The sequence below is a fragment of the Phymastichus coffea genome, unplaced genomic scaffold (assembly GCF_024137745.1).
Source record: "Phymastichus coffea isolate CEN01 unplaced genomic scaffold, Cenicafe_Pcof_1.1 PCOF00031, whole genome shotgun sequence".
Lineage (NCBI taxonomy): Eukaryota > Metazoa > Arthropoda > Insecta > Hymenoptera > Eulophidae > Phymastichus > Phymastichus coffea.
Window position 1 is genome coordinate 2,084,539 of NW_026706842.1, and position 26,466 is coordinate 2,111,004.

The window sequence follows — 26,466 nt, forward strand, 5'->3', positions numbered from 1 at the left end:
GGCCAGTCGCGGCATGAGCTTTTTATTTTGTTTCGAGCCGAACGAACAGAGCGTAGTTTGTCAACGAGGACGAGATGGAGCTGGCGCGCGTACAAAGCTCATAGTAAAAATTTTGTCGAAATAATTAGAGTGTTTTATATATTTTGTCATTCCAGTCGTCGGCAAAAGGGAGAAATCGGTGCAACTGGCGCGCGAGTGGTAGGAAAAAGTGCCGAGAGGAAAAGAAAAAAAAAAGCTTTGTCGCGGAGAGAAAGAGTGCAGGGCGCGAGCGCAATAACAGGTAGATAATTAGGTGGCTTGGGCTCTGCGCGAGAACACGGCCAGGATATATAATAACGACAGCTCGTATAACGAGTATTCCGGCTTTCAGAGAACGAAAGAGGGGAGGCGCGCGCGCGCGGCGTGAAAGCTCTGCAGCGATTACTCGGATCGGCGCTGATTCGAGACCGCAATTGTTTGCTTTAATTTATCGGAATGGCTTTATAAATAACTGCTGCAGCAACAGCGATTCGCCGAGGCGAGCAGCGGCGCGGCGAAGGCTTTAAAAATGCTGCTCGCTCACGCGGCTAACGGTCGACGATATTACCGAGCTTCGCGCCCTAATAGGATAATAGGATGAACATTGATTCGTAATTAGGATTATTACCCCACGAGCACAGAGTCGCTCTCTTGCCTGCGTACGGCTCCGTGATTCATTGTACGCGCCTTCGAATTCACGCCTTTATGCCGCGGCACCGTGTTTATTTTTTTCCCATCCTCGTCCCGATTAATCGAGCGCTTTAATCGTCGCGGGCTGCATCTTCAGGAGCCACTTTATTTTTCCATCCATTCGTTTGAATAATAATGTAGCCAAAGGCAGCCCGGTTTCGTCGTGAGATTGGCCTATTGATTCGATTGAAACAGCGTTCACCTGCGAATTGGCACCGCGCGCGCGAAGCCCGCGAAAGCTAGTTAAGATGTAAAGTCAGATGAAAAACAAACAAACGCGCGAGGCGGAAGGAGAAACGCGCAGTCGTAGCTCCCTGCAAGGTGAACGCCTCATTTCTTGCGATTGCATTAAATCAAGATACTCCTTGGCTAAGGTAAATTTGACTTGCTTTCGGGCCTCGCGTCACAGACGCGCTTGCGACGACGAGCAGTTATCAGTCGACACCGCCTACGTACGCAGACGAGCCGCGCGAGTAATAAAGAGCTGCCGACAGTCTGACAGCGGCGGAGCGAGGTTTGCCCCGTGGGAAGAGCGAGAGAGAGAGAGAGAGAGGGCAAGAGAGGAGCCAACGACACATCAAAGATGGCGTGTTCGCTAATGAGTTGAATCGTATAACTGAACGATGCTCGAGGCGCTGTTCCCTCGCGAGTTGGTTGTCTCGCCTCGACACCTGCGCCACAACGCCAGATATGCCGACTGCCTCGCAGCTTCCCGCATCTATCTCATCAGACTACATTCATTAGGCAGTATTGCGAGCGCGCAATTCTCGCGCCCCTTTTTCTTCGCTACACACACCTCACGCGAAAAGCAATGACACCGGTCTCGATAAGAACAAGCGCACTCCAGGGCTACGAGTCGATAATTGCTACTTGACGCGCTTAGTTACATTTATTATTTGACTTTTGACACGCGCAATAAGCCCGCACGTTACTTTGACTTCTTCCTAGCCGGTCTTTCCAACGCGCTGTAAGTGACGACCTCTTAGAAACGTCCACCATTCATAGTGCAATGGGCGCTTCACAGAAAATTATTGGCACGAAGACGACACAGCGCAAGACAGAATAATGCCGGCTGTTGAATGGAGGCGTTTTGATTTTAGAAGACGGGACTCGTAGCCGATCCGGGGGTGGGGCATGCGCTCGAGCCATAGATGCCGATGGTCCAGGAGCAAAGCCGGCTTATTAGGGGTGCGCGCGCGCTGCGGTTCCATTCAACGTCTTCGAGGTACGTGCGTGGCGCGCGCGCGAGCTTACAGACGAGGGGAGTCGAGCAGCCGCGAGTCACGCTCTCGCGCTGAAACGCGATACATAGCCGTGGCACGCGGAGCGCCCGGGGCCCGCAGGCGCTGGCGCCTGCGACGGGCGTGCGGCGCGCAGCCGCTACTCGTGGCTGAGAGCGACTCGGAGACGAGTGTCGACCAGCCGGCGCCTTTCCAGCTGTGCGCCGCGTGGGCGTGCGGATGGGACAGCAAGGCGGTAACCGAGCCTGCTCCCGCCTCGCGGAAGCTTGCCCCCTGGCGCGACACGGAAGCCGCAAGTTTGCTGCGCAGGGTAGCCAGCGCATTACCGGCAATAAGTCTGTCGTTTAGCGCCGCCGAGAGAAAGTGCATAAGCCGCGGCAAGCTGCAGTCGCGCCTCGGGGGTGTTTTCGAGGCGTCGCAAGGTGTAGCATGTTGGCCAAGGGGCTGTTGGCCCGACAGAAGCCAAGCAAGCGAGAGGCTGCGCGTAGGGTTACGCGGCTAACTACGAGCGCGGGGCTCACCGCACGGAGCCCTCGCGCCAGCCATCGCCAGCGCTCGAGCTCTCTCCCACCGTTTACCTACTTAGGTGACTGCCACCCGCTGCCGTGCGAGGCTCTCTTCTTTGCTCGCGTTCGCGAGTACTTGTTTGGCGCGTCCGCCAAGGGTCAAACCGCAGAGAGCCGGTAGCGATTTTAAAAATGCGGTCGCTCGGTTTAGCCCGCGCGGTGCGCGCAGCGCGTGTGCCGCGGGCCTCGAACAATCAGAGTTGGCCGTTGGCAGCCCGAATCCGCGGGACGCGGTGGCTTTGATGCTGCCAATCCGAATCAACGGATCGAAAATAAATGTGATGATACTGACCTTTGTGAGGCATCTTCCAGAAGGGTGGCTCGGGGGTGGGCGAGCAAGGGTTGGCCACCCCCGCGCCCAACAGGGTCCTCGCTGCGTGCAGCGCCGCCGCCGCCGCTTCCCTGCTCCGCGCTGCAGCAGCGCTCGGCGGGTACTCCGAGGCGACGCCCGGGTCACTGCTGCCGCTACCACCGGCGACACCGCCGCCACCACCGCCACCGCCCCCGGCCACGCTAACACAATGCTGCAACCAAACGCGCACGCAACAGTCACATTAGTTGCTCGGATTTCGCTCGAGCGACGCGGGAGACGCGGGAGACGCGGAGACGAATGGTGACGCGTCGAAAAAACAGCACGCGTGCACGCAGCAAACGAGCGCGGCGAGCGACCGAGCAAAAAAAAAAGCCTGCGCATCGTGTTGCCACTCGACAAAGACAAAACGCGTTTAAAATCGGCCGAGCGTGCTCTTTTTTCGGCTACCGTATCTCTCTCGCTCTCTCTCTCTTTTTGCGGCGCGACGCGCTCGCACGCCAAAATGGATGATCGCTGTTGTCGCATGGTAATCCCGCGACTGCTTTGCATTCTTCGCGTCATCGGTGCGCCGCCGCCGCCGCCACCGCTGCACGGCCATGTAAATTGATAGGGATTACAATGACACGGATTTTCATTTTAATCGAATCGCTGGAAAGTTTATTGCGCGGCAAAAGCAATGGACACTGCCGTCGATGCCGTTGCTGTGCAAAGCAAAGCAAGAGAGAGAGAGAGAGAGAGAGTGGCCGAATCACACGGCCGGCGGCGCGTATAATATGCCTCATAAATTCTTTGGGAAAGCCCGCGTGATTAAGGACGAGCTTCGAAGCGACTATATAGACTTCGATTATTCTCCAATGATCGTACATCTTACCCATAATCGCAGAACCCCTTATGCTATCTGTCTAAATGTCACTTACATACACAACATTACTTTATACTTGTTCCAATATTGCTTTTCGCCCAAGCTTCCGTAATACTTGATCGATTGTACGCAAAAATTGTTTCTTTTACTCTCACATTGAATTTTCACAGCAAGCCTCACAACAAATGAATTTTTATGTTAAATGTGCGTTTAATAGTAAATAACTGACTTCAAAGAAAAAATGGTAAGTTCCCGATTTATTCAACGCTTTTTTTTTGTCGATTACTCGCCTTTGCTAAAACGTTCGCCGAAATCGAACAAAAGCAATGCTTGTAACTCACTCAAAATCTTGCTGTAGCTTCGCATTGTAAATTAATTGTGTCGATGCACCATCAACCATCGAAGTGAGCAATGAGTTGACATTGCCAAATAGCAAAGTGGACGTTACAATGTCAGTACTCCATCTCGAGAAAGTGCCTTTCTCTCCAGGTGGTTGTAAGACTACGCTTTGGCCGTTAAGCGAGCGCGTAAGTAAGCACGACGGCTTTTGGTAGCGTGCGCTTGAGGGTCGCCACCAAGCGTATAACGAAATTACTATCCGTTATACGCGCGGCACGTGAGCCTCGGCGCACTTGCAGCTACGCGCAGAAAGATACTGGAGGACTGTCGATGTGACGATGTCACTTGCTTACCGCGACACTGCATGCATTAATTTTTCGCCACAAGAACTACACTGCCGTTCTCGACTTTTGCATCATTGCCTTCGACGGCTTTTTCATTTCTCTTTCACATATACACGATGGCATTGCTTAACGAATGCAACTGCCTAGTAAGATCTCGGATTAAAATTCAGCACGAATCCATTCGCTTGCGATGTTAGCTCGCTCCTTATTTAGCGCTGCTAAAGGTGTCGATGCTTTGGAAAAGAATTGATTGTAACAATAAGCTTGTCAATATCGATGAGAATAAAGCTTTTATTTTATTTGTGCGTATGATTATCTTATTATCATTCGGTCTTATTTAGATTGTAAATTATCGCGGGATAGCTATACAATTAACTTCTAGTAATTTAATAATTATCGGAGTATCCGTAATGCCGCATTTGCAAAGCTCTCGATAATTGGATAAATTGCAATGCATCGATGCCGTCACTGTCTATATCGTTGCTTTGCCGACGCAGCGCGGTATAGCATTGACCATCGTATAAATCATATTTTTACTGAAAAGCTATTTCGTCAGTTAATCTGTAGATAGATAAAAGCAGACGTTATAATATCACGGTGCACCGTTGCAGTACCAAAATGTGCAGGCAACTAACATTTCAGTTGCGTTTCTGTTTATGCGAGCGCTCGCGGAAGGGGTCTTTTGTTAGTAAACAACAAACGTACAATTTGCATTGAAACGTGCGGCGCTCCGCCTCTGAATTGTGCATATAGCTGTATAGCGAATTAATTGATTATCGCGGCAAAATGCTGGTACATTTCCAATGTACACCGTGTACTCGTATTATTAAAATATTCGCGTCCCACGATGCGTCTCATTGCAAATGTTGCATTGACGAATATACGCGTATTGTGGAGCGAAAACTCAGAGTGCTCATTGGTCGTTCGTCTGTTGTTCGAACGACCGTGCGGTGTCGTAAGTGCAATATTACGCGGAGGTCGCAGGTGCGGGGCGAAGCGCTCGCGCTTCTCGGTAAGATTCCGGCTGGTCTTTAAAGTGGCAGAGAAGAGAGGAGCCGACGCCGAGGCTCGACGGCGCGAGCGGGCGGCGAGAGCGCCAAGCGGAGCGAGAGGCGCGTGGATCGGGCTGCCGACGGCCGGCGAAATCGGCGAACGACGCTCGTTTTCGCAGTCCGCGGGGCGGACAGCGGAAGGACATCAGCCAAGCGAGACGAAACGGCTAGGCGTGACTGCGCGAGCCTCGACTAAGTCTTAATCCGCGCGCGCGTGCTGCCACCGTCTCGGCAATCCGGCTAAGAATTATCCGGAGTCGCTCGCTTTGGACGGCCCAACGCCATTATCTCATTAATCGTATCTGTGGCTCGAGAAAGAGAAGGAGCGCCAGGGTACACGTCGAGAATGTTTCCTTTTTTCGCCGGAGGCTGCACACTGTGCGAGAAGGGCCGCGATGCCTATCGCGCTCGATTCCACGAGCTTCTCCAGTTGCCGGCGCTTAACCGTATTATTATCATCGCGCGGCGCTCTCTGTCTCTTTCAATACGTCCCCGTTCCTTCCCGTTTCTTTCGGAAGCTTTCCGCCTATTATTTCCTTGACAGTTATTGTCCTCGAACTATGTTTACTTTTCTCCCGAGAATATGGATCTGCTTTGGATTAACGCTTCTTTTTTTTTTATGTGCACTCTCATCTTTACAGCCCTCATACCTCTACCAGATCAACGCCGATATTTATTACGCTTCAACTTTCATTTTTCAGTTTTTCGACACAATCAACAAGACGTTTAGCCAGTGCGCCTGAATAACCTTTACAAAAGTATTATATGATCTTGGAGGATAGTTTCTCGAAGCATCGTATTTAAATGACTTTAGTTTTTCACTGTCGGACCAGGGCAGATCGAATAGCCGAGCGAACGGGCCGAAATTCCCAGACGCTCCGCGAATGCCGGCGAACATGAGTACGGTCGGGTGTATCGCGGTTTCAAAACAGACTGCCTCCGAGTTGTCAAGGCTGATTAGCTGTCGGCGCGTCGAAGGCATCGGGCGCGCGAAAAACGAGCACGTAACGGAGAGAAGGCAAGACAATGTTCCTGAGGTACGTACCGTGTCGAGAATGGCCGTGGTCAGGCCGGATCCTTTCACCAGCTGAAAGCACTAAACGCGCGACGGCGAGGAGGCTTACACGCAGCAGCCTCGCCGCTGTGTCAAGGCGAGAACGCACCGCTGAGACGTGTCGTCGGCTAGTCCGGTGCCGTGCAGTGTCACTCGACCAAACCAAACAAACAACAACACACAATCGCACTGGACCTCGGTGAGGTCGGAAGTGCTCGGGACCGCTCACTCGCGTCAGGCGGTAAAACGAGACGGTCAGAGGGAGAGAGACAGAGCGAGAGCCGAGGCTCTGCGCGGGACTACGATCGTGTGTCCTTGGACGCCGGGCGTAAGTGCAGCCGAGCACGTGTGAGCCGCTGTGCAGTGACGCGTCGCGCTCAGCTCTACTGCCTCGGTGCTTGTCGCCCGATTGACCAGCCAACTCTGTCGTTGTTGGAGCCGCCGCCGCCGCCGCCGCCGCCGCCGCCGCCGTAGTCACCACCACCGCCGCCGCCGCCGCCGCCGCCGCCGCTGTCAAGCATCTCTCGCGCTCTCTTTCGTTTCGGCTGCTCCTGCAGTCCAACGAGCGCGAGCTGGCCGATCCGGCAGCCTGCCTGCCTGCCTTTTCGATCAGCTATCCCCGGCGCCCCCTTCCCCCGCCGGCTCGCTCTCTCTCGCTCTGGAGCGCGTGCTGCGCGCCACAATTGCCCCTCTCTCGGCCCCGTGGCAGCTCGCGCGATTGCGTGCGCCGCCGTGGAGGAGGCGCCTCGTGGGCGGGGCTGCAGACTGGTGGGGCGCGCGCCGTGCGCGCTGGAGGGGCGCGCGAGAAGGGGCGGGTCGCGTCGCGACGCCATTGTTACGTGGCGGCGCCCCGAACGAGAGAGATAGCGCGCGCGCGATAAGGAGAGTCCGCCGACGCCGACGCCGCAATCGCACGCGAGAGCTGCGCGCTGCACTGCGCCCCTTTTGCGCGCCCGACGTTTCGAGGTTGGTCCGTAGCTGCTATTGTTCTCTCTCTCTCTCTCTCTCTCTCTCTCACTCTGTGCCTCACTCACCCTCGCTCACTTCTGTACCGTTCCTTCTCTGTAGATTACAATTGCTATTGCACAGTTTTCACGACACAAGTCAACCACCGTCTCGCTCGCTCTCTCTCTCTTGCATCTGATTCGTAGCTTTGCCATATACCCATACGCCATAATGAATATCGATCCGATGTAAGTACACCCACTTGCAATTCTAATCATCTATTGTTTTTTTCATTATTTTGATTATCTGTATGGCTTTTGAGTCTGTAATAGTACCGACCCATACCTTCATGTCCATGAGCTATAACTGGCATAAATGCATCGACTCATTTCGTAGAGAGTAGCTTTCACAATTTGACCTTTATAATCGCTTCATATTTCAATAGTACTACGTAAATAGTTACAATGTAAGCACGCAGTTTCCATTTCCATTCGTTCTACACCTATCAGTAGAGTATGTATAACGTGTTATTTAGCTTGCATATAAATTTAAAAATACGTAAAATATATTAGAAAAGTCACTTTTTTTTCTTCAAATTCCCAGACTTTTCATTGATTGCACTTTTATTTTACCTATTACTATGTTATAATCCTTTCCAATGCTCACGTGTTTAAATTGAATGTGCATAAGAAGAATCGTCGTTTGATAATAATTAATGTTTTATCGTGATCCCGGCTGTTATTGGTGCTGGAGAGTAATGAACATTTCAGTGATGAGTATTAACAAAAATACCGATCAATACGAGGTAGTGGAGATTATAAATGGAGGATCGCTGATTTTTGCACCTCCGCGCACGAGCAACGCGCCGTGAAAATTTTCGGAGCATCGCAGTGTAAAACGAGTTTCAGGGATGGTTTACAAATCCAGACCCGCAAAATCGAGCAAAACGCATTTAACGTCGTTTAATCTCACGTGTATATACATATATATATATATAAATATATATGTATATATATATATATATATATATATATATATATATATATATATATATATATATATATATATATATATATGTATATATATATATATGTATATATATATATAATATATATATATATATATATATATATATATATATATATATATATATATATATATATATATATATATATTGTCCGCGCGTCTATATAGTGCTCCAAAAAGCCATTATAGGTTTTATCGACGCCGCGCAAGAGCGCTCTCCCTCTCTCTATCGCTTCCGCGCATGCTAATCACAGCTTTTCGATCCAAGCGAGTCGCATTTTCCGACGCCTGCTGACAGTCGAGCTTTTTCTCCGATTGCCAGGCTGTGTACGCTTGTTTTTCACTTCTACCACCTGTACGCCTATGTATTACCTTTAGTTCTTGTTACGCGCATCGCCGAGACAGCGGGCCTCCTTTTCATGCGACTATTTTCCATTAGCAATACTTGGCTGGCAGACTATTAAGCAATTCAATTGTAATGACAAATGATAATTTTATTAGCTCATTCGACATTATTTCTAAATCTATGCAACACAAGTGGCCAAACCAATTTGCTACAGTAAAGCGCACTGACAGTAGGATATACTGCAGCGCTCGTGTGTGCTAGATGAATCTTGAGTACGCACTAAAGATGCAAACTTACTAATTAGGAAAACGTATTTGCAGAAAATGTCAAAATTACCCTTAACGCTCGAATTTTGTTCCTCCCTCTCTTCAACAACTCCGCGAGCTGCAAGCAACGAAGCAGCGGCGGCAAGAAGGGGGCTCGACATTTTTCCGTGCCGCGAGCTCGTCGTATAGCTGCGGCAGTGTTTCTGTCTCTCAAGCCTTTGGCCTTTTTGCGCCGCGACGCATCGACATTATCGAAGAAGTGAAGCAGGAGGCGGGCAGGCGAGTGCATTTCGCGGCAGCAGCCGACATCTCGCTGTAATCAGACACCAGTGAGGACGCCGCCGCGCCTAATTGAAAACATCCAAGTGAGACAGCCAACGAGAGGAATCGCAAGCTCCTGTGATCCGTGCCGCCGCTGCTTCTCTCTTCGTCCACAGTCTCTTAGCCGCAATTAAAAAGCAACCCCTTCTCTCTTTCTCTCTCTCTCTCTCTCTCTCTCTCTCTCTCTCTCTCTCTCTCTCGTTCGTTCTTTTTTTACCAGTGCCGCGCCTGTTTTCGCTTACATACATTTCTGCTTTTAAATATTTTCCTTCTCTCGGATTTTTGCTCGTACTGCCTTTAATTTTGCTCTCTCAAATCGTGCTATCAACGAGTGCACATGATGAGCATGCACTGTTTTTTTACTTTACTTGGATGCAAGTGCGTGTTCACTTGGCTTTTCTCATCTCCCTTTGTCTATGTTTGATGCAGCTCGCCTGTAGGTGACACCACACAACTGTTTTCTATTAACTAATTCTATTGATAATAGCAGTAGTTAGTTAATTATTAGTTGTTGGCATAAAGTGATATTACTGGGTTGTCGTTGCAGCTTTAGACCAATTAATTATTTCCAAATTAATTTGCAGGTGTACATAGAATAGGACGGATTATTTGTGTGAGATGAGTCTTTGTCTGAGTGAATGAAAACATTTTGGTGGAGGGAGCCGATTGTGGCTGAACGCAACTGTCGAAGTCCATTATGCCTTTTATCTGTACGGAAAAAAATTGACCTCGTTTATCCATCTATTACATAGGAATGGCTGCGGCGGCAGCTATTTTCCAGGTTGTTCTCGCGCGCACGTACATCCGTTGGTACCTGTGGCGCGCGATGCGAAGAAGAAAATAATGAGAGAGAGAGAGAGCGATGGGTGGGGGAGAGGGGGAAAGAAGGGAGGAGGTTTCCCAGATGCAAGAACGACCGAGCGGCAGGCTGCGCTCTTGTCTCGATATGTTGCGCGCATGAGCGCGCACGGGGCGCGATAATGCGTTTCAAACTGTAGGTCCGCGGTACCGTGTACAGCGTATAAGTAGGTGTAAATGCCGGTGGGCTAGGTTCGGCACTCTACACGCACGCGCGCGCGCGCGCAGACATCACACACAGGCGCAACAACACTTTGATGCCATCTCACCAAAGGAGATGCCGCCAAAGGCCGCTTTTCTTTTTGCCTGATAGCTTCAATAGGAAGATTTTCTCTCACAGGAAGATCTCGCGCTCCACTTTCCTCCCTTACTTTCTTCACAGTTTCGTTCTCTTGTTGGCTCTTGTGACGTGCCGCCGTTGTTGCCTTCGCCGATCCAGATGGACTGCAAACAATATGCAACAATGCTGTGCTCATTGTATGGCTAACTTCAGTTGATCCGCAGGCGTGACGCGGTGAATGCCCGTGCGTAGCAACGATCCAACGAAGCGCCTGCGCTTTCAGTCTTTTTAACGAGGCTTCGAATGATGCTACGGCTAAACGTTCCTCGATTATTATTAATAGCTGAGATGGCCGAAGGAGAGGATTCGTACAAGTGGGTAAAGCACACGCGGAGCAGTGAATTCACGAGGGTGATGTTGGCGTGCAAATCTATCGAGAAAACGTATCTATCATCTCAAGTACACGGGCGCACTCGAGGCATTGTAAATAGACAGGCGTGTAGCGACAAGCGTACATGGTACACGCGTACATGACGCGAACACGTCGTAAAAGAGGGGGGCAAAAGCTGTTGTGGGTAGAGGCGGCAAAGCGCCGCCTCCGATGAAAACAGCTTCGCGAGTACAGTGTGCAGGCACCGGTGACTCTCGTGTTTTCGGCCCAAGTTATGCACCCCACTTTTCGAGCATGGAGAACCCCTTCTCCTTTTCGTGCGGCGACAGGCCTCCTATTCTCCATTTCCCGTTCTCTATGGCGCTACACAAAATCCATACATCGCACGTGCAGCGTTCGCGCTAATTTATGGAGCGCGCGCGCTCGTGACGTCAGGCCACGGCGATGGAGGGACGGAGAAAAAATATTTATGTAAATGTCAACACTCGATAGAGAAAATGAATTATGGACTGGGCTGGTCGCGCGAGGCTTATCTGAATTTAGAAAGTCGCCGAGTGGAGAGCGCTCGCCATATAGCTATACGTATATGCGGTAATGGCTCATTTAGTATGCGCCCTGATGATCGATCAATCATCATCATGACGACTTATCTGAGAAAATCAATCGATTTTTAGCTGTATTTTATTCCCGCGTGCGCTCCTTCCTTTCCACGTTCAACGTCTACTCACAGTGTTATCCCAAAGTACGTAGCCATAGAAAACTGAGTTTTGTTACAGTTCGCCGACTGCCCTTCCTTCGCGCGACCACTTCCCCAGTTACTTACTTTCAATTGTCGGATGTAGACAGCATCATTCATTTCAGATTATTATAAAAAACTTTTCGAAAGTGCAATGACAACGTCAATTAGCAGCATTAGCTACGTCAATCCGGAAGTTTGTCTTTTGGCCTTTTCAATGTCATTTAAAAGCCGACGGCGTTTTTCAGCGTGAGCCGAAAATAAAGGAAGCCAAGTACAACAGGCCGAACTGAGAGATACAGCAAGGAGGACGAGAGAAATGGCGAAAAACTTGGAATAGAATGGGAAAAAGTAAGGAAGGAAGGAAGGAAGGAAGGGGCGGCAAGAGGGAGGACGGGGAGCCGGAGCGTAATGGGCGGTCGAAAGGAAAGCGGTTGATAAAGAAAGCAGTGGAGGATCGCCCATCATAGCGCGGCACTTTAATCTCTCTTTGCTGAAGAGGCGCTGCGCCGCTCGCTCTACAAGGGCTCTGCATTCATTGGAAATTGGGGTAGAGACTGCTCTCCGACTCATTATGGTAGCATGCGGTAAGTATACTCTCTAACCTCCCTCAAATGAGCGCCGAGGGTTGAACTGCGATGGAGCGCAAGGGTCGAACTGAATGTGTGTGGCTTTGCATGCACGATTCTTTTCCTCTTTTACTTTTCATCCAGGGTTTGTGCAGCTTTTGCAAAGCGACAAATCATATCTTCGTTTCATTTCTCTCTAAATAAGCCACTTTTAATATACTCAGAATTACGTGTTTATTGCCCTGTCAACTAAGGTTAATACGATCGACTTTTAAACGAACATCCGATAATCAAATTTACTAGTTAGAATATCGGAAACATAATAGAGGTATATTTGAAATGCAATGTAAAAAACTCAAGTACATTTCAATATTAGATATATTTTCGACCGTCAATCGGAAGTTGTTTAGTTATTAAAATCCTTACAACGGTAACGGAATCGATATTACGTAAAATTAAGAATCCGCTATTCCAGGTATTATAACTATTGTACGGTATCACTATTTTTTCATCGCATAAAAAGATCTTTGTATGCAAAATAATTAGCTCAATTTTCCCTTATATTTGAAACGCTCTTACTTTACATGAGTAAGTATATGTACAAAACACAACAAAATTACAAAAATTTCAAATTGAATGATTAAAGTAGGGAAGAGTGAAGTAGAACGATCCGATGAGATTGCGCTAAAGTTAAAAAGTTGAGAAACGAATAAAAATCTTTTGAAAATGTCGTTCTAATATAATTTTATCATTTTCTGTTTATTGTTTTCGTCTTATTGCTCTAAGTGAAGAAGCTAAAGTAGAAGATAATAAAGGTATTCAATTTTTACTCCATAAATTGTCGAAAATGTCCTTGAACTTGCACAGATTTTATACTTATAAAAGCACAATGAACCGCCACTTCGCGTGCTCTCTTTTATTTTTCTGTTTTACTTTTATTATATTACACCAACCTTTTACACACCAACTTGAAGATTCTAATAGTTCATACGCATTACGCACGAATAAGTCATATTCTGTTTCAAATTCACTACATCCATCGATATTCGTCGATAAATAGAAATTAAACTAGCATCGATCATATTTCAAAGACTCGATCAGCTTTTACTCATTTCAAGATGTATCGGAAAATTAATCCAAAAAATTTATGAAATTTACAATTGGTATTATAAGCTATTATACTATTATACTAGACTATATTTTTTTTAAAAGTAGTGATTTTCTGCGACCCCAGTCTTACGAGTAATATATTTAATATCGTATGTTTTTTATTATTGCCTCATTGTAAATATCCATTGTACGATATCGAGTAGTTTTACGGTTATTATATCGGACAATTTCATAGACTTTAAATTTAAATTAGTTGAACTCACGTTATTTGCATATAATTATATTATATTTATATTGTATTACCAACATTCATTTATGATTCACTCATTGTATTCAATTTAAGTAATTCTAAGAAAGGTGGTACCTCGCTGAGTCGTTGAGAGGGTGTCGATTTCTCTCTTTGTAATATACAGTCCACTCTATTAGCTTACGCGTTTCTCGTGGTCTCCTCATGGTTAACATGTGTTACCCCGACGGCGCATAAGCGGCGCAACTGAGCCACGACCACGTTATCGTGACTATCGCCTATGTTTTGGTTCGCCACTCGTCTCAATTTTCCACTTTCCTTTTTTTTATTGCTTTTAAGATTAAGAGTGACGACTAGGGCAATAGTCGACAGTCAGTTAGCTGAGAGCCCTCGACGAGTTTGTACGCTCTCAGTTGTACCCTCTGTCAATTCATGAAATAAAATCTGATCATTCTGTCTTAAAAATCATAAATTTTTCCTATCAAATCACCTTTCGTACTGAATTAATTTCCATACGGAAAGCACAGTCATTGTGCCATAGAAACACCCATGAACATTACTACAATTGAATGAGTTTAATATTCTGATAATTAGTTTCCGTTACTCGCCTTCCCCTTACTTTATAATATATGAAAACTTAAAATGTATATTTTATTTATTTTATTTATTCTGTTAACCTTCTCTTTCCCAACCACATTTTAAAAGATGATAATATTAATTTCAATATCACAGACAGAAATCAAATTATCAATTTAATTGTACTAATTATTTCAGCGTAATTTCATAACGTAATGGCCTCTTATTTTCATAAAACGATTTATTAACAGCATATTTCCATTGTTGCAGATTATTATTCATGTTAATTATTCATAAATTGAATTTACTGCTGAAATATGAATCTCACGCTTTTAGATATATAACATAAATATCATAAATGTTTCAAAGTATACGAAAATTCAAAAAATCACGCTTTTTTTCGCACCAACCAATCAGTGCTACATATCGTGGACTCATCATTTTTTTTGTTTAAGATGGGACTGCTTTTTTAATTAAACAAAAAACATAAAACAACATTTATTAGAAAAGAAAAAAAAATGAACATATAAACTTTCTACAGAAAATTCGATTGGAAAATAATTATCTTAAAGTGATGAAGGTAGAATATTTTTGCAGGAATGAATAAACGTTTGAAAGAATTATATATTTAAAAATCTACTCATTAAAAAATAATTAAATTTATCATTATGTCTTGCAGAATCTTTTGTTAATATTTCTTTAGAAAGATATGATATCAGATAATATTTCATGTTTTAAAAAAATAAGTTTTTTTTTCATGTGCAATAGAAAAGTATTATGTCGAATAAAAAATATGTAAAAATCCGTACAGAATAAAATCATGTAGAATTTGGATTTTTATGAAATAAACTCAGCTATTACAAAAAGCTAAGAATAAATGAATATGAAAATACTTCATTGTCCTTTTTTTAGAATACGAGATATCTTTCTCAAAAGCTGCAAGTGACATAATGTATGAAATTATTTGTCGTAATTTTATTACAAAAATAATGTCTAATTTTAGATCGATGTTCATGACATAAGAGAGCTCGGAACGAAATATATACGCTTTTAGTTCGAAAAACATAAGTAATTTGTTGGATGTACTTGGAAGTCTCATTTCCCAGATAAACTAACACTTTTTGAAGTTGAAGTTTGAAGTATAAGCGCATCAAAAATATAAAAATATACAGAATACAGATGCAAAGTTGAAAAAAGATAGAAAAATATGCCGAAGCGAAAATTATTTGAAGAAACCGCGGAAGTGCATCTGTAGAATAGCGAAGAAGCACGCGAGTAGGCCATACAAATGGAAGAGAGGGATACTTATACACGAGGTAAAGGGACATCAGTCAGGGAGTATCTCTGATGATGAGCAAGCGGCTGGTAGACGCACATAGAGATACACATTTCGCCGCGGCTCATTGCACGGCTCGTCGCATCCGAATGGTCTTCTCCTCACTCCCCTTGGCGTCCAGGTGCTTGTTGTTGTCTGCGCTTTGCCGCCCTTAAAAACTCCAAACTCGCTAGCCTCAACCAGAATGCCAGATAGTGCGCTCAGCGCTTGTCAAAAGAAGGCAGCTGCTCCATCGGCTAGATGTGCCATACGCTGCGCTATTTAGGACTTATACTCTACTTGTAGGCAATGCGACCTTTCTTTAATGGTGCACTGTACTTGTCTTGCCGCTGCTTTCTTTTTATGATTTTTTTTCCCTCCATTTTCGAGCCTTCTTTCTAAAAAAGTTAAGGATTAGAGGTTTTTTGGTTGGGGAATGATTATAACTATGATTATTTTTTGTTTAGCAGATGCGTATGATCAATAGATAATTTCCTATCTTTGCATTTTGAATTATCATTCTATAACTCATTCTTTAAAACTGATAATTAATAACATTTATAAATGGAAAATGTAATCATTGTTAAAATGCTAACTAATCACATGTTGTCGTTCGAAATAAATAAAATGTTTTCTACTTTTCAAACTTATAAACTTTTTCGATAAAATTGAGCTTTACAGTAAATTATTGTTCATATTAATGATGTTTAAATAAACAGTTTTCCTGAAGAAGCCGACAATCAGATCGAATAAACTTTGAACACTAGTACAAGTGTTTAAGTTTATTTGTAGATGACCTTTCCCAATGATCGCGATTTTTATCAATATTAAGTAATTTTTTAACATAACTTTGTAATTTATTTTTTGACTCAATTTTTCCAATATAACACACAATATATTACAACTCCTATTGATGTATTAAGGGAAGTAGATTAAGAATTTTTCATAAAAAGAACAATTTTTAGAAGTAAAGTCTACCGGCCTCATCGAGTATCTTAATTACATGTGACATTTCGAAATGTTATATATTTCATTATCGTAGTTAATATAAATTGACGTGCTTTATTTATTTCAAAAAATAAGTCGCAAAATATCCTTTGAAGTTGAAAGAACAAAGCCGCGGTTTCCTTATTTCCGGCTTGGCTTGAAGTTCACTAGCCGGAAATTCTTGAAAGGCGCCAGCTATGTATAGCTTCAAAACTGGAATCGTGCAAACGTAAATATCGTGTGTATGGATAGCTTACAATACGTAATTGAGTATAATGGTGGCCAAGAGGTAGACGCGTAAAAAGAGACGCGTCACGTAAAAGTCGGTCAGAAGGTAATAAAGTGAATGGATCCAGCGGACTGTCAATAAACATGCCGGCCATTAAACAGCGTGAACGCTGAAATTAGGCAGAGTAAAAAGCGCGCAGCAGTGGCAAGATTAGCCGGTGCTTCTTGCTGCCCCTTTCGTTAACCGACAAATTGCCGGCCATTGTGTTGGCTTGCTTGTCTCTCTCTCTCTCTCTCACACACTCTTTGCATCTTTTTCTCTCTTTCGACGTGTACGCGTTTGTGAAAAACGCCGCACTCGTGCCCGCGAACCGCTCAGGTAAGCATAGCAACACATATAGGTAAAGGGAGAGATTTGCGAAAGAACGAGCGTTAAGTATAGCGGCCGCGGGGAGGCCTGTCTCGCCTCGGGGGGCAGCACTAAGCCATCCCTAAGAAGCAACGATACACGTACGCGCGGGAAACGCAGCGAATAACGTGCTTACGCGCGATCATCCGACCGCTATGCTTTTTTTTCTCTTCAATGGCTTTCGCATTAGGCGGCTCCTCTCTCCCTCTCTCTCTCTCTCTCTCTCTCTTACAAGCGGACAACAGTGAGAGGAAGGAGGGGGGGGGGGGGGACTTTTTTCTTCTCTCCGCCGATATTGCACGAGTGTGGAACACGCAAGAGGGAGTACAATGCGCCGCGCCGGTGTAGATTACTTTTGAGAATGGGCGGCCTGACGTACACGACCTGCCGTTTGTGCCCGCACAAAGGCCCTGTTTGCAGACACAATTTTCCAGGATTACGTGCGCCACTCCTTTTTTCCCTCTCGCCGCCCGCCGACGCTGCCGCCAGCCTGCAGATTCTCGCCCTATACGTCGCGCGTTCACGATTCCGAATGGACCACGGTCCAGCGCTCTTCACGCATCGACAGATATACTCCGAGATCATTGTGCGATCCACAAGCGCAAACCTTGCTTTGATAGATTGCGCGCTAATGCGGATAACGCTCTGTTTGTAGGTGTCAATCTCGAAAAGCGGAATCGTCCGATCACAGCACTTTATATCTCTTATACACTCTAATACTATTACTGCACGTATGATCGCTATTACCCGTAAGGTTTTCATCTCATTTTACTACGTCTTTCTGCTCATCCAATGAATTCTCAAAAAGTTCATGTAATAAATGCCTCGCGTGGTCTAAACTACTATTTTACAATCGTATACCATTCTTACATGCTACGAAGTATCTTGCAAGAGTATCTTTTGATGTAAAATAACGGAATGATCAAACGAGAAGAAATAAAAGCACAGTATCAAATATTTTTCATTATCTCGAGGTACTATTGAGATTTTCATATACTAATACAGTCTCGTCCTTTTTTGACTAAAATATATTTCTTTCTTCAAATATAACAGTTTTCAATATATATTACTTAGATTTTTGAAAATAAACGTTTTTTTTATTATTATGAAGTACTTCAAAATTATAAAAATGACAGGGCTGCTTTAATGATTTACTACCAGTTGTAGTTTGTATGAAATAACCTAATAAGACAAATCGCTTATATTTTTTATAAAATCTATAAAATCACTATATTATACAAAATAATATCATTAGCCACGAATTTTAAGACAAATTTTACTTTGTGTGCGCTTCTCTTTTTTCTAGAAAATCAGCGTAATTATCCAGATATAGTTGCAGTGAGACAATATAATGAAGGTATAAGTTCATCTGACATTAACACCAGCAATTTATACAGTCATTGACGAAGTGTATACGCTGAGAAAAAGTGACCTTATAAAATTCATTATAATTATGACAATTACAATAGGATATTGAAAAGGAAGGACACATTTGTCTTGTGATATATTTTGGTGTAATCGTATATATTATTATTAATATAATGACTTGATATAATCAATTAATAAAATATATTAAAATATCATTAAAATTGATATAAGATATAGTAAAATGTATTATTTTCAAACAGTATTACCGGATCATAGATAAATATTTTGTCATGTAATAAAAAAGAGTACGTAAAGTAGCTTACTTTACTAGTTGGGCATAGCACGTGTGTCACATCTCAGGTAAAAAAGTTTATATGATTTATCATGATTTATTATTTAATATTTCACATGATTTACAACATGATTTTTTCGACCGAATATTCATATGACAGATCAAGTGACGAACCATGTGATAAGTCATATGATTAGCATGGATTTGGTCAGTTCAAAAGTAGTTCATGTGAGGAATCATATGATAAGTTACGTGAGCAACGCGGTTTTAGTACGAATTTTAACTTGATCATATAATATATAAATCATCTTAATAATGAAATGAAAAAAGTAATTATTCTTTTGAAAAATTTTACTGACTTTTACAGGTAATGAATAAAGAAGAAGTAAATATTATGACCAATCAACTACAGTACGAGTACATAATGTTTTTAATCAATTAATACATATAACAACAAAAACAACGGCAACAATAACAACGACAATAATAATACAGGTATACAAAATTTTATATCACAAGCGAGCTATAGTATTCCCGAAGGATTTTGAATCCAAATCTGGCCTCAGAATTGTTCCATCACGGCAGGTTTTTGAGATATCCTAATCCTAATTTCGAAATGCGATATCTCGGCGAGAAAAAAAGATATTTAGGCAAACTCAACGTTATTTAAAAGAGGATGATTTGTACTTTAAGATGCTTTAAATAGTTTTCTGTGATAAAATTTATTTACGATGCTACATAACCTCAAATATATCAAATAACAGTGCTTTTTGTACTTTTAGGTCAAAAACCTGACGTGATGGAACAATTCTGAGGCCAGATTTAGATTCAGGGCATCAAAATTCTTCGAGAATACCATAGCGGCTAACGATACAGAAAATGACCTATTATTTGTATATCTGTGTAATAATAAGAACAACAACAACAATTATAATAAAAACAACAGTAATAATCACTCATTGGCGTTTTAAATTTTGGACCTTGAAAGACACCTTACAACCTTCAAATATAATTGTAACTTTACTATGGCTGATTAAGTTGCGTTTATCAATCATTATATACAGTTTACATATTCTTCTTAATAAAGATGATTGGTAATAACATTTACTTTTTACTTATTTATTTAATTATAAAAGTTAATAAAATCTTGTAAAGAAACAGTTACATAGTTTATTTTATTATTTATATGATTTACTTATTACATGATCTATTTTAAATTGGGTCACAACACACAACACACATTTCATGTAAATCATTACACGATTCTTAACCTATTAACGTCCAGCTGGACGCATTTTGTACACCTCTCTTCGAGTGCTCACAGCTATTGCATTTCGAAGTGAAAAAAATTGCAATAAGTGTATTTTTATAGTTTGCAGTATGCTTTTTCTGGTGGTACCATTCAGTTTATCAAAGAACATCATTTTTGTGCTGAAAAATGTTATTTAAAACAACAACACCACTATTATGGAAAATAATTTTTTTCGAATCGAGTTTTCAAAGAGTTACCTCGAACCCATCTAGATAGTGCACACGATGTCTGGATCTAAAGGATATGGTGTGTCGAAGTCAGCTTAGACATTTCAAAATGGCGTCCAAAAATTTTGTACTTCAAAAAGTACATTTTTACCGAAACATTCATGAATTTCTTTCTCGGAAACGAAGCACTTTACCAAAACATTTCTTAAAAGAAAAATTGGCCAAAGAATACACTTAAAATTTTTTCGAGAAATTACGATCAACTTTTTCGATTTTGCAAATAGTCAATTTTTGATAAATTGCAAAAATCCCTCGAATCGTTTCGAAAAAAATGACGTTCTGCGATAATTTGAATGATACCACCAGATAGAGCACACTTGAAACTCTAAAAATACATCTATTACGATTTTTTTCGCCTTGAAATGCAATAACTGTGAGCGCTGAAAGAGAGGTATACAAAATGTGTCCGACTGGACGTTAATGAGTTAACATGATTGACTTTTAAATAGGTCAAATCCATATTGATTATATGTTTTATCACATGATATTTTGCATGATCCTACACGTGACCAAATTCATGTTAATCATATGATTTATCACATGATTATTCACATCTTTATTATGATCATCTTTTGAACTGATCAAATACTTTACATGATCATATGACTTATACCATGATTCTTGACTTTATGTATCATATAAACATTCAACCAAAATAATGTGATAAATAATGTGTAAAATCAGGTGGTAATTTATATGATAAATCATATGAATATTTTCAGTCAGGATTATTGATACCGTATTAAATTAGATTAAGTCAATAAATTGGTCAAATTTTTTACATGAATAAATGAATACATAGGAGCTATTTATTATAAAATGGTACCAAAAGTATTAGTACTCAGGATAATCCTTGATAAGGTTAATCAACAGTTCCAATAGAAATCAATTGTAATACTGTAATATAGTATATTATGAGTATATTACATATGATTTATTTATTTGCCAATGACTTGAAAAATAAGAATTTCATATTTATTATTTCGTCGCAAATTATCGGCAGATTAGATTGAGAATAGGACTGTCGGATATTTTCGACGCTCGACTACTATTTTCGGCAGTTTGGTTTGAGACAAAAACTGGCGGTCGTTTTTAAAACATCCTGGAGTCAGGAATTTCCGGTAACACATGTATAGTTATACTACAATTGCAAGTATTATGTTGAATCAGATTAAAAATCATAGGTTAATGTTTCGATAAATACTATAGTAAGCAAAGAAATAACGTTTATTCAATAATATATTTGTATTAATGAGAATTTATTAAATTGGTGAATTGATGATCGAAAATGGCTTCAGAATTTAAATTTTTTCTCCAGATCCCTGGCTAGTAAAAATTAATATAATCTGACATAATAACATGCTTGAATGAGAAAGAAAATTCATAATATTCGTATAAGAAAATTTGCTATGTCTGTTAACAAAATTTATTATAGAAGTAGTAAATGTTACTAATAACGGTATTCAAATTTGTAGTTTCAAATTTAGCTATATATATTATAACAATTTTTACTGCAAGACAAGTATGTGTCTAATATAATATTGTTATATATCGAACCGTTGTCATTAATTGTAATAACTTTCGAGTATAAATAATATTAAATCGTTTATTACAAAGACTGGATTTATTTATTAATCGCATAAGATTTAAGATTGGACCAATAAAAATAAAGAGAGTTCAATTCAATCAAGCTGATATAAATTAATATAAATAAATTGGAACGTAATCGTAATAACAACAATTTTACTCTATTACATTAATCAAATGCGAAGAATGGAAAACAAAAGCGTTGTCATGAACATTGTTTGTTAATTTACTGTTATTTAGATAGTTATTGATTAATTTTTAGAAATGTAATTAGGGTTATACTTCATACAGTTAAGTTTATTTAAGCGTATTTTACTTTGTTACGTATACGGAATTTGAGGGTTCGTTACGATATCTTATAGTAATTTTCGTTACAAATTATGGTACATTGTATAAGATTGTTTCTTTCAATGTAACACTTATTAAGGTCTGGTAAAAGCATTGATGACTGTTGGTTTCATTAAAGTTTTGCTATACTTCCTGCATTTTTATCACTATTAATAAATATGATATAAAATTGAACAAATCATTTTGCCATTTTTCGTTCAGTGTCTATCTCGAAGTACTTTAAATTGTATACTGAAAGGCAAACGAATTACAATTATTTTTATTAGTATAGGTATCGTTTATCTACTGTTGCAAAAATAATTAATAAGGATTATTTTAACCATATTACATAATTTTTTCATGAAATTACTTTGATGAATTGATAAAGTATTGATAATAATATGTTTGATAAATGCACAAGATGTTTCAGAGAACTATTATAAGTAATTTGAATACCTGCACATTACGCAGAATATGATGTGCAATCACCATCTATTCCGCCATCTTTCTAAGCAAATAAAAATGATTGAACCCCTATAAGTAATGGGATTTTAATATTTCAAGAACTTTAATTGTCTTCTGGAAAAGTACGTTCATAGATTGAAGAATTTTGAGTTCTATATGTGCTCTATAATGTCCATCTTTTTATTACTTGCTGAATTGAAATAAAAATCATATTTTATTTAAATAATTGAAATAGAGGTAGTCCAAAGAAATTCATACGTATGGTTTCTATATCTTTAAAAACTCGTTTCGATGATCTTAATAAATAATCTTATAAAGCAAAATATTGGATTCGAAACTTTATTAGGTAAGTTTATGAACATTTTTGCCAAACTTCATACATGCTAAAGAGACGATGAACAAAGTTTTCTATTGTCTCTCACGAAAACTTTTTATAAACTTAAACCTACTTAAATTTAGTAAAAGGTTTGTAAAATTTTGAATTTTTTGGTGGGCCTTGGAAAAGTACTGCGGAGAATCAACAAAAATAAAAGTTAAGTATGAAAAATCGATTTTGACTCTTAAAGTGTAACGATGCGTGAAAAAAAACATGTATTATTCCCCGAGAATCGATCGTATAGAAAAGTCCAACTTTTCAGACATCCCGCTTGTGTGTAGACAGTTAAATTTTGTCTACTATGTCCCTCTCCCTTTTCTGCTCCTCGACTGGCGATTGGTACGATCGGTAGGGGATAGTTTCTAAAACGAAGGTTGCTCCCACCCTTCACTGACCGTCGAATGTGATTGGTTCGCCGCAACTCCCCAATAGAGCGCAAAATTAACATCAGTTTATCCGAAAGCAGTAGTCGTCTTCTGCGTACCACATTGACAGCAGATCCAGCTGGCAACGTCCACCAGCCTAGAATTAGCCTAAATAAATTATTTACACCGATGTCCGTCTCGTAAGTTACTCTTTCTGTCTGAAATACCATCAATCTTTCTCGGGACTCTTCGAGCGCGTGAAACACCAGCTCTTCTGAGGACTACCTTATTGAAAGTAAATCTAGTGTCGAATGCGTCATTGGTGGGCACTGAGACTTCCCACGTAAAAATATAAACTATTTCGTTTAGTCTCGTCGTCACTCGAAAAGCTACTTACATCGCTGAAGTCACTATTATCGTTCTCGAAGTTACCTTCGTAGTTGTCTGCATTAAAGTACGAAAATTACATCTATACAATATCCCATGAAACGCTTACAGAAAAGCATAAATGCGCTTTGATGCATTAAATTTCCTTTGTAGTACACATAAAGTTCATAAGCGCGAAGAATAGTTAGTCGTTATGCGAGCCACTGACTATTCGTTGCATCGCGCATGTATGTATTTCATTTTGCGCTGAGATTGTCTTTTGATAATTGTCTAGAGAACACTATTGTATTTTCAGTCGAAATATTAAAATAATAGTTAAGAGTGCCTCGGTATTTTCCTGAAATAATATGACATAAGCGTTAGTTGCATTAGAACAATGAACTTTACATAACTTGGCTCATCGTTCAACAGTTATCTTGTTCTCCAATCATATTCGCCCAGATGGCATGCTAGAGAACGAGGCATCATGGCAAAAAATTATCTACACCCACTTCGCTCCACAAAAAGAAAAAATAAAAATCTCTCGCTTGCAATCTCTCGCTTGCACTATTATTTCAAAGGAGAAAGAAAATAAAAATATTTTTTGTATTATATGTGTGTGCGTGTGTGTTTTTGCATATACACACATTCATGAAGTGGAAGAAATCTAAAAATTTATCGTTATTTGATCGTAATAAGATTATTGCACTTTACCAAATCAACATGAGTCATCATACCATTGCAAAAAAGTTGAATATAGATTGGCGTACAGTTATTTATAATATTAAGAAACGCTTACAGTGGGCAAGAGCATACAAGGACTGGACAATTGACGATTGAAAAATATTCTTTGGTTTGATGAGTCAAAATTTGAAATATTCGGTAGTAGAAAAAGTGCTTACGCAAGAAGAAGAGTCAATCAAAAGTATACTGATGAACGTTGGGTTCCTAGTGTAAAGTACGGTGTTGATTTAATCATGGTTTAGGGGTGTTTTGCTGGTTCAAAAGTAGGCGATCTCGTGAAAATTGATGGAATTTTGAAAAAAGAAGGCTACAAAAATATTTTACAAAATCATGCAGTAAAATCAGGATTGCAATTAGCCGAGAATTTCAATTCCAACAAGACAATGATTCTAAATATACGTCAAGATTGTGTAAAAATTATTTATCAAATTTAGAAAAGTAAAAAAAGTTAAAACGTATGCAATGGCCACCACAATCGCTTGATTTAAATCCGATTGAATTACTGTGGAAAGAATACGATCGATCTGCAAGAAAATTCTGTTCAACTTCTGCAACTCATTTGTCGGAAATATTGCAACAAGAGTGGAAAAATAGTCAAGAAAAAACGTTCAATAAACTGATTGCGAGAATGCTAAAGCTATGTAAAGTAGTAATCAAGCACAAAGAACACTTTGACGAGAAAAATGTTTAATTTTTGTATTGTAAATTGTATTATTTTGTGAATTTTTTTATTGAAAGTTTAATATTGCAGTTACTTAAAATTGACATACGCAATTACGTACGCGTTTATCTAGTTTATTTTATCTTGTAGTCGTTACATCGAATTCTTCTACATCGTTCTTATGTTATTGGATATTATACGTTGCCTATTTAATCATATACTTAATATTTTATAATTTAGTATTAGAATTAGTTACTCTTATGCTTATTTCATGTTTGTTTTTAAGTTTTCATGTTTCTACGTTTTATTTAGTCGATAAATCTTCATTAGAATGCGAAATATATCAAACGTCGACACGGTCCGGTCAACGTACAATTTGGATATAGTTTTTCTTAATTCACAAAGCTTTCGAATGTCTCATATTCCTTTCCGAGTTCTTTTCATTATCGCTCGAAGACTCATAGTCACGCTTAACACCTGGCTGTTTATGGCTTTTCGAACGTTAACGCGAGCCTACAGTTTTTCTAGCATACGAGTACATCTTGAATACAGCGCTGGTCAACACTTGATAGCAATATATCCGTTTGTGTTCTAAAAACAAAGGAATTGATGGAAGGAACCGTCGTAGAGAGAAAAAAAAGTCCAGTTCAATGTTAGCTCTTGAACGAGCATAATACATACCTGTGAAATAAAGGTACTATATTTAACCATCTTCCAAGCATTATTATTATTACATTACACCCTCGACGAAGTATAATTATAATAACAATATTCGTATTCAAAAATTGTCTTTGAGGATTGATTTTCGGGAAGACATACATAATTAGTACAGATATAACAGTAAAATATACACGCCTTAATGAAATACGAAGCGTGATTGTTAGTAGTTAAAATTAATAATCTAGATGTCTTGTATACATTTCTAATGCCTGTTATTCTTTCATAGAAAATACACAAGTTTCGTGAACAGTAATATGTGTTTTTATTGAAAACTTGAATCTCATTATTTTTATGGAAAAAATAACTTTGCTAGAACGGAAATAGAACGAAAAAAATATTTTATCTAAGCTGTAACATATTGAAAAATTTTTTTTGCACGCCGGATAGGGGGAAAAAAGTTAAAAAAATGTTTTTAAAAAGAATCCGAAAAAATTTGACAGTATTCTACAAGAAAAAAACAAACAGTTTCTCTTATATAAATTTTTTTTCTATTATTGGAATTCACCGATATAGTATGTTAAAAAAAAACTTTAAATGTAAAGAAAACATGCTTGTACGCGCGTCACA

General features: G+C 40.6%; 1 protein-coding gene across 4 annotated transcripts in view; it reads right to left on the reverse strand.

The window, feature by feature from the left end:
- The window catches only part of LOC131663158 (paired box protein Pax-6-like), a 31,301-nt gene extending 24,309 nt beyond the window's left edge, over positions 1-6,992 (reverse strand). For all 4 annotated transcript variants that reach the window (XM_058933331.1, XM_058933332.1, XM_058933330.1 and 1 more), the window contains exons 1-2: positions 6,471-6,992; positions 2,808-3,039 (exon numbers count right to left, since the gene is read on the reverse strand). In XM_058933331.1, coding sequence (XP_058789314.1) covers positions 2,808-2,820 — 13 coding nt within the window. In that variant the 5' untranslated portion in view covers positions 2,821-3,039; positions 6,471-6,992. The remainder of the gene's footprint in view (positions 1-2,807; positions 3,040-6,470) is intronic.
- Between the last annotated feature and the right edge of the window lie 19,474 nt (positions 6,993-26,466).